Source organism: Chiloscyllium plagiosum, chromosome 1 (genome assembly GCF_004010195.1).
Source record: "Chiloscyllium plagiosum isolate BGI_BamShark_2017 chromosome 1, ASM401019v2, whole genome shotgun sequence".
Classification (NCBI taxonomy): domain Eukaryota; kingdom Metazoa; phylum Chordata; class Chondrichthyes; order Orectolobiformes; family Hemiscylliidae; genus Chiloscyllium; species Chiloscyllium plagiosum.
In genome coordinates, this window is record NC_057710.1 from 39,123,062 (window position 1) to 39,137,431 (window position 14,370).

The following is a 14,370-nucleotide window of genomic DNA, read 5'->3' on the forward strand; positions in this document are numbered from 1 at the left end:
CACATAGAATCCAAATGTCTTGCCTTCTGTATGATGTATATTTTGTCAAGTGGGAAACATATTAATTTTCACATTTAATCCATCAATTAATAGGCATCTGAAATAAGTCATGTTGATGCATATTAAATGAATTTTGATGTGAAGTGCTGTCCATACTGGAGACTAGACCAATATGGATCATAAACATGAAGGTTGCTTGTGTAATCTTTAGTAGTGTGTGCATTTGGTTGAGGTTCTTTTGAGAAATTCTTGCGTTCTTAATTTCTGATGTAATTAATTGACACTCTTTCAGTTCTCTTTCATAAGCTACTGAGACACTTTTTAATAATTTCTTTAGTTCTGATTCCTTAAGCTTTTTGGTCCTATAAACTTTAAAAGCTTAATTGCAAACCCTTTCAGCTTTTGTTCACAAAATAAACCATTTCTGCTAGAATGAAAATATTCTGCTGAATTGTTGATTCTTCTGAATAGAACTCAGACTGGTGACCCCCAGTCTATTTTCTCTGTCATAAAAGGTTAGCATTGTAGATGTTTCATCAGTTAACATGACCTGTATCCTAACCTTCACTGAGTTGCATGCTTCTTTGAAAATTATATATTTAGTAACTTCAAATAACTTACTAACCTATTACAAAAAAAACTTTGAAAGAAAACAAATCAGAATCCACCTGCTTTGGTTTTAAAAATTAAAATTCCAAAATGCTGATACAATAAAGACGTTTCTCGTGAAGTGAACAGCATAACAGCATTTATGGGGATAGGAGACAAACAGTTGAGGGTGAAGAGAGTAGAAAGATATCCTAACCAGGCTAGAAGTAGTAAAATGGGTGGAGGTGCGAGTAGAGCTTAAAGCCCTGAATAGATATTTTGGTTCAAATAGTGTCTCTGTACTGTAAATTTTAAGTATTTTATTCTTGATACTTAAGGGATTTTTAAAATTTATTTTGAAACAGCTTCTTGTGACAATAGCATTTAACCAGCCAGTCAAGCTTTATTCAATGAGACTTCAAGCCCCTGACAATGGTGAGTTACATGAAACTCATTTGTGGAAATGTTTTATTTTTATACTTTGTTCTTCCCACCAATTGGTTTCCCTTTGTTCCAATTCCTACACGTATGAGGAATGGAGCTAAGCATATCTTTTATCAGTACTGCTTTCCTTTTTTTCCTTATGTCTGCTTTTCTTTGTTCATGCCTGAATTTGGTTCATATCTGTTCATTGTGCTATGTGCATTCAAGGTGTCTGTTCTTGAAATTTTTCTCTTGGGTAAAAAAAAGAGTGCACTGAGAGAAAGTATTAACTTCACACTAATCTATTCTAAATTGTTCAAAACATTATGGGTCATTGTTAAATCTTTCAGAAGTTTGTACTTAAAACTTCGGTCATTTTACTTATTATATCTTTTATTTTTCAATTTCTATGGAATTTTGGTTAATTTGTTATTGCAAAGATAAAGATTTATGTTGTATTGGGGAAAACTGAATGAGACTGGCATAGATCATAAATGTGTTGCATTGTGAGTAAACTGGTATCTGTGCTAAACAATGAAGGACAGAAAACGTGCCTTGACAAAAAAAAAATCCAGCTCTCCTTTCCCCTCAACTCATTTTGGCCTTAGCAACATGAAGTTGGTAAAGGAAAAAGTATTATTTGAACCTGCCCCATAATTTTTCAATGCTGTATGTTATTAGCCCACATTATTGGCTTTTAAGAGAATAAGGAAATTTCAGTCCTAAAGAAGTGACTGTCCTCTATGTTCACTACTTACTGTGTCACAACTTACAATGATCCATGAACTACATGGTTATCTTCAATCAAATCTATTCTTTTGGTCAGGGACAGAATTTGACAGATTTCTTTTTTGTAAAGTACCCTCAGTGATGTAGTGTTTCTGACTTAAGATGAGGGAAGACTTCATAACTGCTTATGATTAATTCTAACTAATGGGATTCTTTAAAGTGTTTGACAGGGTAAATAGTGAAGCAATGTTTCCCCTTTTGAGAGACTCCTGGACCAGAGGGACTCCTCTCAATAAAGAGATTTAAGACTGACATGAGGATGAATTTCTTCTGAATGTTGAGAGTTTTTAGAACTCCTTGCCACAAAAAAGTATAGTTTCAGTCCTTGTGTGTATATTTAAGGCTGAGATAGATTCTTGATCAATAAGGAAATCAAGGATGACTGGGAAAGGCAGGTAAGTAGATGTGAGGAATACCAAATCAGCCGTGATCCTATTGAATATTGGCACAGATTCCCCTGTTCTTGTGGTCTAACATACATGATATGAAACATTAGAACATACAAACGTGAGACAATGAAGGAGTATGTCTCAAAATCTAATACCATTCAGTGAATGGAGTTAATCAGTCTTGCAAACAGTGAAGCAGAATGAAGCTGTACAGCAGGATCACATCAGTCAAGGATTGTGGTAGATAATCAGGAGACCACGAGGAAGAGAAGAAAGCTTAATGAATATTCCATTCTCAACTCTGTTGGAGTCCAGCTTATACGTAGGAATTGAGGTTAATTTTTCAAATATTTTCAATCAAACGTGCCATTTGGAAGATTGTACTTGGTTTCTTCCTGTAACTAGTATAATACAGTATTTGCTTACTTCAAAAATTATTTCTTAAAGCATTGATGCTGGGGATTTCATCTTATTAACATTTACATCCTTTCAAAATGCAAAATGGACATCAATATTTTCATCTTCTATGTTGATTACTTGTTCCCTTGAATTGATGTTTTATGTTAGTTCCAATCTTTGGTAAAGATTTTTCTGTTATTTAGGATGCCAGCTTTCATTGAGTTCTCAAATTTCAAATAACCTCCCTTCCCATCCCCAGCTCCCTTTCCAGCCCCTCCCTCTCTCTTCCATTCCTCTGATTGATCCTCCCTTCCAGTTACCGACCAAATTCATTCCTCTGATCGACCGACCAATCAGGCCGTACCACCTACCTGTGTTCACCTATCCCTGCCTCAAACCACCCCCCTTACACCCTCCCCCAGTCCTGAAGAAGGGTTGCATGTGAAACGTTGACTTCTCCACCTCCTGAGGCTGCCTGACTTGCTATGTTCTTCCAGCCTCCTGCTTGTCTACCTTGGATCCCAGCATATGCAGTTTTTTTTGTGTCTCTTGTTTTCATTGGTGCTGACTGGTTTATGTGGTTTAATATTATTTTTACACTTATAGGCAGAGGTCCCAAGTTTGTAAAAATATTCACCAATTTGCCACGTTCCTTTGATTTTGATGATGCTGAAAGAAGTGAACCAACCCAGACCCTGGAGTTAACATCAGAAGATCTCCAAGAGGATGGAGTTGTGCCATTGCGCTATGTCAAATTTCAGAATGTTAATAGTGTAACAGTGAGTGATTGAAATTCACAATTTTTTTGAAGTACTTTGAAAGTATATGCTTAAGTTTTACTTCAGACTACAAGCAAAATATATTTCGTAGCACAGAGGGACCTTGATATTCCTGTGCATGAAACACAAAAGGTTACATATAGGTGCTGTAAATAATTAAGAATGTGCATGGAATTTTCACCTTTTATTGCTGGAGGTTGTCGTTTAAAAATAGCTAAGTCAGCCTACAGCTGTACAGGGTGCTGGTGAAGCAGCAGCTAGAGTACTGTTTACAGTTTTGGTCCTGTATTTTCTTAAAAAGAGGATTTGTTGATTTGGAGGCAGTTTGAAAAGCGATTCACTTGGCTGATTCATTTTAAAAAAAAAAGCACAGAAGACGCCCTTAGGTCAACACAGATTTTACGGGTCAATCGATGTGAGTTCCACTTTCCAGCACTTGCGCCCATTATGACATTTCAAATGATTTTTTATTCACTCTTCAAATGTGGACATCATTGGCTGTCCAACATTTTTTAATGCCCATTCCTAGCTGTTCTTGAAGGTAATGATGAGCTGCCTTCTTGAACTGCTACAGTTCATGTGCTGAAGGTTGACCTACAATGTCATTATGGAGGAAATTCCAGAGGTTTGACCCAATGACGTTGAAGGAACAATGAAAAATTTACAAGTCAGGTTGATGAGTGGCTTGGAGTGAAAATTGTTGGTGGAGGCCTATCTGCCTCCCTTGCCCTTCTATATCGAAGTGGTAGTAGATTTGGAAGGTGCAGTCAAAGGATCTTCGGTGAACTTTTGCAGTGTATCTTGTAGATAATGTAAAAGTGTTCATCCACCTATTTTTTACAGGTAATGAAATAAGGCAAGTGTCTCACATGCCACCTTAACTACCTTATTACCCTAACCTTACAATTACTGGAGTTAATTTCCATCTGCCTCTAATGTACCGATCTGACCAACATGTCTATAATCTGCCTGTCACCTAAGACCACCACCTCTATTTACCATCTGAAAAATCCTTGTCATTTGACAACTTGTTTATCATTGTTCCCTTCCATCCCACTCCATATTCTCATCAATATCATTTATATACATTATGAACGATAAGGGACTCAGCAGTCTGTGTAGTGTGCCACTGGAACTAGCTTCTAGTCACAGAAACAGATTTCCTACCACCTGTGCCTCCTAACACTGAAGCAATTTTGAATCCAACTTGTCAAGCAGTTCTGGATTGGCTACGCATGATCAAGTCCACCGCCAACCCCCCACCCCCCCCAAAGAAAATCAGGAACCTAGATGAGATTTTATGATAGTCGGCCAGGGTTGTCATTAGAATAGCCTTTAATTGCAATTGTTATTGAATTCACATTTCACCATCAGCCATGGTGGAATTCAAACCGATGTCCCCAGAACATTAGCAAAGGTATCTGGATTATCAGCCTCATGTCATTATCACAATGCTACTGCCTTTCCTAATGTTCTCACATCTAATTTGGTGCTTGTCATTAACAGTTATTGTTTATTAGGTGTTTTATTCAATCAATAAAAGTGTGGATTTCCTCCGGGTGCTCCGGTTTCCTCCCACAATCCAAAGATGTACGTGTCAGGTGAATTGGCCATGCAAAATTGCCCATGGTGTGAGGGTAACTTTAGTGGAATTGGTTTGGGTCGGTTACTCTTCGGAGGGTCAGTGTGAACTTGTTGGGCCGAAGGGCCTGTTTCCATTCTGTACGGAATCTATTCTCCTGAATAAACTTAACTTTTGTGTTAATTTGTAAATTCAGAGAGTTTTTGCAAATAAGAGGTGAGTTAGTATTTAAAGAAAATAAGTGACTTTTGTGTAGCCGGTAGGAAAAAGAAATAGCTGTTATACATTTCCTAGATTACTATAACTGTCTTCCCCATTTTTCTTTCGGATGAGTAAAACCATATTGCCAGCTGAAGATGGGCTGATTTTGCAATAGCACTTGAATAAGTCAGCACAGAGATGCTTGTGTAAAATTAGTAACGGTTTGCTTCCAGGAGCCACAGTATTGAGAAAATGTTTAACTGATCAGGTATTGCAAAAAGCGAACTTGTTTATGTGCTCCAGTTAAATCTCCTGCAATTTACTTCTGTTTTTCAGCTTTTTATCAAATCAAATCAGGGTGATGAGGACACCACAAGAATTAACTATCTTGCATTTATTGGAACCCCTGTGCAAACAACAAATATGTTGGATTTCAGACGGGTGAGTTTAACATGCTTAAATTTTAATATATTGATTAACTTGATTAATAGAATGAAAGCGTATAGTTCTATTTCCTGTTTGTCAGAAACTGGTGATATCTGTTGGCCTAGCCAATGACATTTGCGTCCTGTGAACAAATTTAGTAAAAACTGATTAAGTCCGATATCAGAGGCTACACTCTCATTTCTCAAACTTGTGATTCTGTGAGATGATAGACAGCAGTTCAAAGCCAAAGGGCATTAAAAGCTGTACAAAGGAACCTCTATTATCCGAACGAGATGGGCGGGTACCGTTTCGTTGAGATAATTGATTATTCAGTTAATTGAATCAATGTCTCTCTTCTGGGGCTGAAATTTCCTTTTTCCTCTCACTGCCTGCCTTGCTCCTTCTCTCTGTCTCAGGGATTGTTTCTGAGCAGATACACACTCGCGTATAAGGGACCTGCAGCACTGCTGAAGCCTCACCTTCCCTCCTGCCCCAATTCGTTCATTGGGATTGACACAGCAAGCACTTGCTAAGTCTGCACCCTGTTTAGGAGAGTAGGCAGCAGCATACTGCACACGAGACCCTGGACCCACCCCCCACGCCCACGTGTCCCACCCAGTCCACCCTCGACTGCACCTCCCACCCAGCCCCTGCCTTGACTGGCCCAAGTAAGACTGCTGCTGCCTTTGGGGTATGCGTTTCCAAATCTCTCTCTCTCTCTCGCCCTCTTGCTCGCTCAATTATCTCAACAAAATGGTGCCCGCCCATCTCGTTCGGAGAATAGAGGTTCCTCTGTACAGCTTTTAATGCCCTTTGGCTTTGAACTGCTGTCTAACATCTCACAGAATCACAAGTTTGAGAAATGAGAGTGTAGCCTCTGATATCGGACTTAATCAGTTATTACTAAGTTTGTTCACAGGACGCTCTTGCTCTCTTTCTCTCATCCTCGCTCACTCTTGCATTCACTCTCACCTTTGCCCTTTACCGGATAATACTGGAGAGACTATCTGGGGAAGGGGGATTCAGAGGACATGCGTGGGCAGTCAGTCATTTGGAGGCAGTACCTGGGCTCATATTGATGTCCAGGACTGCTCTCGGCAGCATTTCAGTGAGCAGAGTTCATTTTTAATCACTGTAAACAAAAGACTCAATCGGTGTTGGAAACACTTCTTTATGTTTCTATCGGGACCTTGAGCTCTTATTCGGATAATTGAGATTCCTCTGTACATAGAGTCAAAGAGATTTATAGCATGGAAACAGACCCTTCGGTCCAACCCGTCCATGCTGACCAGGTACCCCAACCCTATCTAGTTCCACCTGCCAGCCCCCTCCGGTCAATATCCCTGCAACCCTTCCTGTTCACATACCCATCCAAATACCTCTTAAATGTTGCAATTTTACCAACCTCCACCACTTCCTCTGGCAGCTCATTCCATACACGTACCAACCTCTGTGTGAAAACATTACCCTGTAGGTCTCTTTTATATCTTTCGCCTCTCACCCTAAACCTATGCCCTCTAGTTCTGGACTCCCCAAACCCATGGAAAAGACTTTGCCAACAGTGGCCTAACCAATGTCCTGTATGCTGCAACATACCCTCCCAACTCCTGTACTCAGTACTCTGACCAATAAAGGAAAGCATACCAAATGCAGCCTTCACTATCCTATCTACCTGTGATTCTACTTTCAAGGAGCTGTGAACCTGCACTCCAAGGTCTCTTTGTTCAGTAACACTCCCTCGGACCTTACCATTAAGTGTATAAGTCCTGCTAAGATTTGCTTTCCCAAAATGCAGCACCTCTCATTTATCTGAATTAAATGCCATCTGCCACTTCTCAGCCCATCTGGTCAAGATCCTGTTGTAATCTGAGGTAACCCTCTTCGCTGTCCACTACACCTCCAATTTTGGTGTCATCTGCAAACTTACGAACCGTACCTCTTATGCTCGCATTCAAATCATTTATGTAAATGACAAAAATTAGAGGACCCACCACCGATCCTTGTGGCGCTCCACTGGCCATGGACCTCCAGTCTGAAAAACAACCCTCCACCACCACCACCCTCTGTCTTCTATCTTTGAGCAAGTTCTGTATCCAAATGGCTATTTCTCCCTGTATTCTGCGAGATCTAACCTTGCTAACCAGTCTTCCATGAGGAACCTTGTTGAACACCTTATTGAAGTCCATATAGATCACATCTACCACTCGGCCCTCAACAATCCTCTTTGTTACTACTTCAAAAAACTCAAATCAAGTTTCTGAGGCATGATTTCCCACGTACAAAACCATGTTGACGATCCCTAATCAGTCCTGGCCTTTCCAAATACATGTACATCCGGTCCCTCAGGATTCCCTCCAACAACATGCCCACCACTGACGTCAGGCTCACTGGTCTATAGTTCCCTGGTTTGTCCTTACCACCCTTAAACAGTGGCACCACGTTAGCCAACCTCCAGTCTTCCGGCACCTGTGGCTACCGATGATACAAATATCTCAGCAAGAGGCCCAGCAATCACCTCTCTAGCGTCCCACAGAGTTCATGGGTATACCTGATCAGGTCCTGGGGATTTATCCACTTTTATGCATTTCAAGACGTCCAACACTTCCTCCTCTGTAATATGGATATTTCACAAGATGTCACCATCTATTTCCCTACAGTGTATATCTTCCATGTCCTTTTCTACAGTAAATGCTGATGCAAAATACTCATTTTGTAGCTCCCCCATTTTCTGCGGCTCGACACAAAGGCCCCCTTGCTGATCTTTGAGGGGCCCTATTCTCTCCTTAGTTACCCTTTTGTCCTTAACGTATTTGTAAGAACTCTTTGGTTCTCCTTAATTCTATTTGCCAAAGCTATCGCATGTCCCCTTTTCGCCCTCCTGATTTCCCTCTTACGTTTGCTCCTACTTCCTTTATACTCTTCTAAGGATTCACTCAATTTATCCTGTCTATACCTCACACATGCTTGCTTCCTTTTCTTAACCCTCAATTTCTTTAGTCATCCAACATGCCCTATACCTACCAGCCTTTCCTTTCACCCTAACAGGTATATACTTTCTCTGGATTCTCGTTATTTCATTTCTGAAGGCTTCCCATTTTCCTGCCGTCCCTTTACCTGCGAACATCTGCCCCCAGTCAGCTTTTGAAAGTTCTTGCCTAATACTGTCAAAATTGGCTTTTCTCCAATTTAGAACTTCAACTTTTAGATCTGGTCTATCCTTTTCCATCATTATTTAAAATCGAATAGAATTATGGTTGCTGGCATCAAAGTGCTCCCCCACTGACACCTCACTTTCTCTTGTAGGTACATTCACATACTGAATCAGAAAATTGTCTTGTACACATTTAACAAATTCCTCTCCATCTAAACCCTTAATACTATGGCAGTCCCAGTCTGTTTGGAAAGTTAAAATCCCCTACCATAACCACCCTATTTTTCTTGCAGATAGCTGAGATAACCTTACAAGTTTGTTTCTGAATTTCCCTCTGACTATTAGGGGGTCTATTATACAATCCCAGTAAGGTGATCATGCCTTTCTTCTTTCTCAGTTCCATCCAAGTAACTCCCCTGGATGTATTTCTGCGAATATCCTCCCTCAGCACAGCTGTAATGCTATCCCTTATTAAAAATGCCACCCCCCCACCCCCACCCCTCCTCTCTCGCCTCCCTTTCTATCCTTCCTGTAGCATTTGTATCCTGGTACCAGTCCTGCCCATCCTTGAGGTATTTTTCTGTAATTGCTATGATATCCTAGTCCCATGTTCCTATCCATGCCTGAGTTCATTTGCCTTCCCTGTTAGGCCCCTTGCATGGGAATAATTGCAGTTTAATTTATTAGTCCTACCTTTTCCCTGCCTGCCCTGACTGTTTGACTGGCTTCTGTTCTCAACTGTACCAGTCTCAGATTACTCAAAAAAATTCCAAAAGATTTTATGATCAAACGACTATTTAGTTTTCACAGGATTTAAGTGTAGCTGCAAAAACAGCAACAAAAACAAAAATTGCTGGAAAGACTCAGCAGGTCTGGCAGCATTTGTGGAGAGAAATCAGAGTTAAAGTTTCAGGTCGAGTGACCCTTCCTCAGAACCCCTCAGATCTGAGGAAGTGTCACTCAACCTGAAATGTTAACTCTGGTTTCTCTCCACAGATGCTGCCAGACCTGCTGAGTTTTTCCAGCAGTTTGTTTTTGTTTCTGATTTACAGCACCCACAATTCTTTCGGCTTTTATTTGATTTTTACAGCATCTGTTGCTCATTCCTTATTACACATGAAGGTGGTAGTGAGCAGCATTTTTGAACTATTGCAGTCCATGTAGTGTTAGTACGTTCCAGGATTTTGACCCAGCAACAGTGAAGAAATGGTAATATAGCAGGTTAAAGGTGTTGAATGGCATTTTTGTCTTCCCTAACTGATGCTCAAATCCCGTATAATTCCTGCACACGTCTTACCTTATTCCTTCACTGGACATGGGCATCTCTTGCTCATGATGTTTATGGTCATAGTGGCTATAGTTTATGTGCTTTTGATGGAACCTTGCCTAATTGCTGCAGTGTATCTTGTAGATGGTACACACTGCAGTTGTAATGCGTCAAAGGCAGGGGGAATGAATGTTTAAAGAAATGGATGCAGTGCCAAACTTGCAGGCTGCTTTGCATGAATGTTTAGTTTGTGTTCTTGGAGCCAGGCAATATGAGAGTATTTATGACTTATGCCTTGCAGATGGTGGGCAGACTTTGGGGAGTCAGGAATTCCTAGCTTTTGATCTGCTGTTTCAGCCCCAATATTTGTTTAACAGATCCGCTTGAGTTTCTAGTCAGTGATAACCCCTGAGGAAGTTAGTGTCCGATTCAACAATGGTAAAGCTATTGAATATCAAGGGGTGATTGTTAGATTCTCTCTTTTTAGAGCTGATCATTGCTTAGCACTTGTGTGTAGTGAATGGAAGTTGTTACTTAGCCCGAGCAGGAGTATTATCCTGACCTGACTGCATATAGACATTGCTAATGATTAGTAGTTATACGGGGATCTCTACTGGGGTTGGATAATGTGAAAAGTAAAACAATAAGCTCTAGCTACTTCTCTTTGCTGTCTCGAATATTCTTTGGTTAGATCTGATTGTTAACTCTCTCTATTAAGAGGACAAAAACTTTCACAGGATTCCAGGTATTGTCTAATTACTGTCTTATATAGTTTTAGCAAGACTTCCCTGTCTGTATATTCTGTTTTTTATTGAAATAAAGGTGAACTATGCATTTGACTTTCTTAATAATTTCTAAATTTATATGCAAGCTTTGTGATATCATCTAAATCCGTACCCTGTTTTTGCTTTTACTCCATACCCTTTAACTCCTTTAGCTAGAGAACAGAAACGATCATCATCTTGAAAACAAACATAACCTTGAAATCATAACCTCACATTTTCCACATTGTATTCCATTGTCAAGTTTCTGCTCCCTCACTTAATCTGTGTATATCCCTCTGCAGCCTCACCAGTTGCCACCTTACCTATTTTTGTATCATCTGTAAAAACAAAGCGTAGCAAATGTATTCACATACATAATCCAAGTCATCAATTCTGGCCCCAGTCCTGATTCATACTAGTGACAGGTTGCCATCCTGAAAATGCCTCCCTTTACACTAACTCTGTCTTTTAATAGTTGACCAATCCCCTATCCAAGCTGATATATTATCCTCAATACCATAAAACAATAAGATGTAGGGGCTGAAGTGGGTCATTCAGCCCATTGAGTCTGCTTTGCTGTTCAGTGACATCAAGACTCTCCTGATATCCTCACCAGTACTTTCCTGCCTTTTCCCAATAGCCCTTATAGATTAAACATCTGTCTCTCTCTCTCAGATTTGAATATATTTAATGACCCAGCCTCTACAGCCCTCTGTAGTGTTTTTTAAGTGTACAAATTCATTATTCCGCGACCAAGCGAATTCTGCCTTTTCTCTGCCTTAGAACAGTAACCCTTTTACTCTGTGAGAATATGCCCTCTGACCTTAGACTGTACCTCAAGGGGAAAGTGAGGACTGCAGGTGCTGGAGGTTAGATTCGAGAGTCTGGTGCTGGAAAAGCACAGCAGGTCAGGCAGCATCCAAGGAACAGGAGATGGGCCTGATGAAGGGCTTTTGCCCGAAACATCGATTCTCCTGCTCCTCGGAAGCTGCCTGACCTGCTCTGCTTTTTCAGTACCGACACTCAACTGTTTCTCATGGGGAAACAGCCTTGCCATATTGAACCTATTAAGTCACCTAAGAATCTTGTATGTTTCAATAAGGTTGAATCTGATTTCTAAACTCCACTGAGTACAGGTCAGACCTACGAGGAGAGTCTTCCATACCTGGGATCAACCTAGTGAACCTTATCTGGACTGCCTCCAACATTAGTACATTTTTCTTTTGGGTAAGAGGCCGCAGAGTGTTCGCAGTATTTGAATTGCGGTCTGACTAGTATTGTTCCTTGTGTAGTTCAGCAAGATTTTCCTGTTTTTATCTTCCATTCCCTTTGAAATAAAGGCTGACATTCCATTTCAGCAAAATTCTCAGTAAGATTTTGTCAACTGACAGATTTATAGCCAACATGTTAAGTTAAAAGTATTGAAATTGTGGTTTGTTTTATATAATCAGTACTCTAAATTTGTATTCCTAGATTGCTGGAAAGAAAGGAGAAAGCCACTAACTGAATGAAGGAAAGACTGCATTGTTGATTGTGTGCTAATTAGACCACACTGGGCCAATACTGTTTTCTGGATTCTTGCAATATCATCAATACCGTGACTCTTGATTTGGTCCCCTAAAGTCTCTCGCTTCCAGACTTCCAAGCAAATCATTGTTCAGTTCAAAATATTTTGTGGATTATTCTTGATTGTGATGAACTGGTTTAATTATTTTCTGCACATTGAAAATTAGTCATTCTGGAAGTCCTCTTGGGATGCACCTGAAAGTTAAAATTGTGCAATTAACCTTGCTGTAAAACTAGCCAACCTAAATGTGGTGATACTTTCCAGATCTTCATGGATTCCGATGGTAAGCTGGTAGCTGTTTCCTTTAAATTGAAGAGCTATAAACATGACTGCGTTGGCTGTCTGTTAACTCTAATGCTAATAGTCTTGGATAATTAAAATAATGTTTACCTATTTTTGCCAATGGATTGTCTTTTATTTCAAATTAATTTCAAGAATATGCATTTCGGTATTTTCTCTTGGTAAATTGTGAACTTTTCAAATAGTGCTGTGCTTTACTTTTTATCATTGGTCTTGTCAAAACTGAGAAATCCTCATCAAGCTCAGACTGGACTTCTCTAAATATAGAGATGTTGAAAGATTGATGTCGAGTGCCATGTACTTCATTACTAAATGAATGGTCACATTGTAGCAGGGAACTCCAAATATGAAGTGCAATTTCATGGTCACGATCCATTTTTTACATAGTAGTAAACTCCCACAAATGCAATGAACTGCAGTCTGTAATAAAAATAAGTGGGAAAAACATTCAGCAATGAAGAGAGAGAGAATCAAGTTGAGGTGACTTTTTTCAAAAATCCGAAATCAAATACTGTACCTATTTGAATCCCCTGTTATAAGGGGAAAGATAATTTACTTATATCTTTTCACAACCTTGGGATGCTCAGAAATGCATCTTAGGTGGATACATGTCTTGATGCAACTTAATATTAAGTTCAAAGTGGTGTACTTCAAAATAAATAACACTGGGAGTATTATCATCTCAGTGGTACTATTTTGAGGGGAAGATGAGCAAAATGAACGAAGTTTGCAAAGTTGCAAAACTTCAAAAGTTTTCCAAAAAAAAGTTGATAAGGTAGTTAAGAAAACACATGCCGTGCTTGTCCTTGTAACTAGGGGTGGAGTACGAAAGCAAGTAAGTTGTGCTCGACTTACAATCTACAGACTGGAGTATCATACTTTAAAGTAGAGAAGCGTAACAGAAGAAGAGACGTAATAGAAGTATTCCAAATTGAGGGATGCTGACTGATCGAGTTAGGAGAACATGTTCCTCTTGACACACTTAAGAAGCTAGGAAGAAGAGTCTTGAAAAGTTAACTGAGTTTCTTCAGCATTCCATGTTGTTTCAAATATCTACATAACCTAATCAAACCGTTTCGCCATCTTAAAGATATCTTGGGTCACCCTTTAGTCTTCTATTTTTATCCTTTAATGGCACAAGTGTGCAAAAAGGCGCAGAAGTAAACAATTAGCCCCCTCAAACCTGCTGCATCATTCAGTAAGAGCATGGCTGTGTTTTTGTTTCTGATTTCCAGCATCCACAGTTTTTTTTTGTTTTTTATTTATTTAATTGGTCTGCCATGTCTTTGTTCTCCATTATAAATTCCCCTGTTTCTGTTGGGACCTATATTCATCATTACTAATCTTTTTCTCTTCACATACCTGTAGAAGGCTTTTACTATCAAGTTTGTTCCTTGCAAGCTTACTCTCTCACTCTGTTTCCCCTCTCTTAATCAGTTCCTTTGTCTGGAATCCAAACTGTTCCCAATCCCCAGGTTTGCTCTTTTTTGTGGGGGGGAGGAGCAATTTGGATGCATTTCCTTGAGTTTAATGCTACCTCTAATTTCCCTTGTTAGCCATGGTCTGGCCATGTTTCCCGCTTGACTTTTCTGCCAGACTAAAATGCATAACTTTTGTGGTTTGTCTGTGTCTTCTTTAAACTTTTGCCATTGCCTATCGAGGAGAAAGTGAGGTCTGCAGATGCTGGAGATCAAAGTTGAAACTTTATTGCTGGAACAGCACAGCAGGTCAGGCAGCATCCAGGG

At 39.8% G+C, this 14,370-nt stretch overlaps 1 protein-coding gene across 1 annotated transcript; it reads left to right on the forward strand.

The window, feature by feature from the left end:
• Positions 1-896: 896 nt before the first annotated feature.
• Positions 897-12,718, forward strand: LOC122540023 (thioredoxin-like protein 1). The gene is made up of 4 exons (XM_043675362.1): positions 897-1,023; positions 3,195-3,367; positions 5,487-5,591; positions 12,232-12,718. The coding sequence occupies exons 1-4, from the start codon at positions 999-1,001 to the stop codon at positions 12,259-12,261; spliced, it is 333 nt and encodes a 110-aa protein (XP_043531297.1). The 5' UTR covers positions 897-998; the 3' UTR covers positions 12,262-12,718.
• The last annotated feature ends 1,652 nt before the right edge of the window (positions 12,719-14,370 follow it).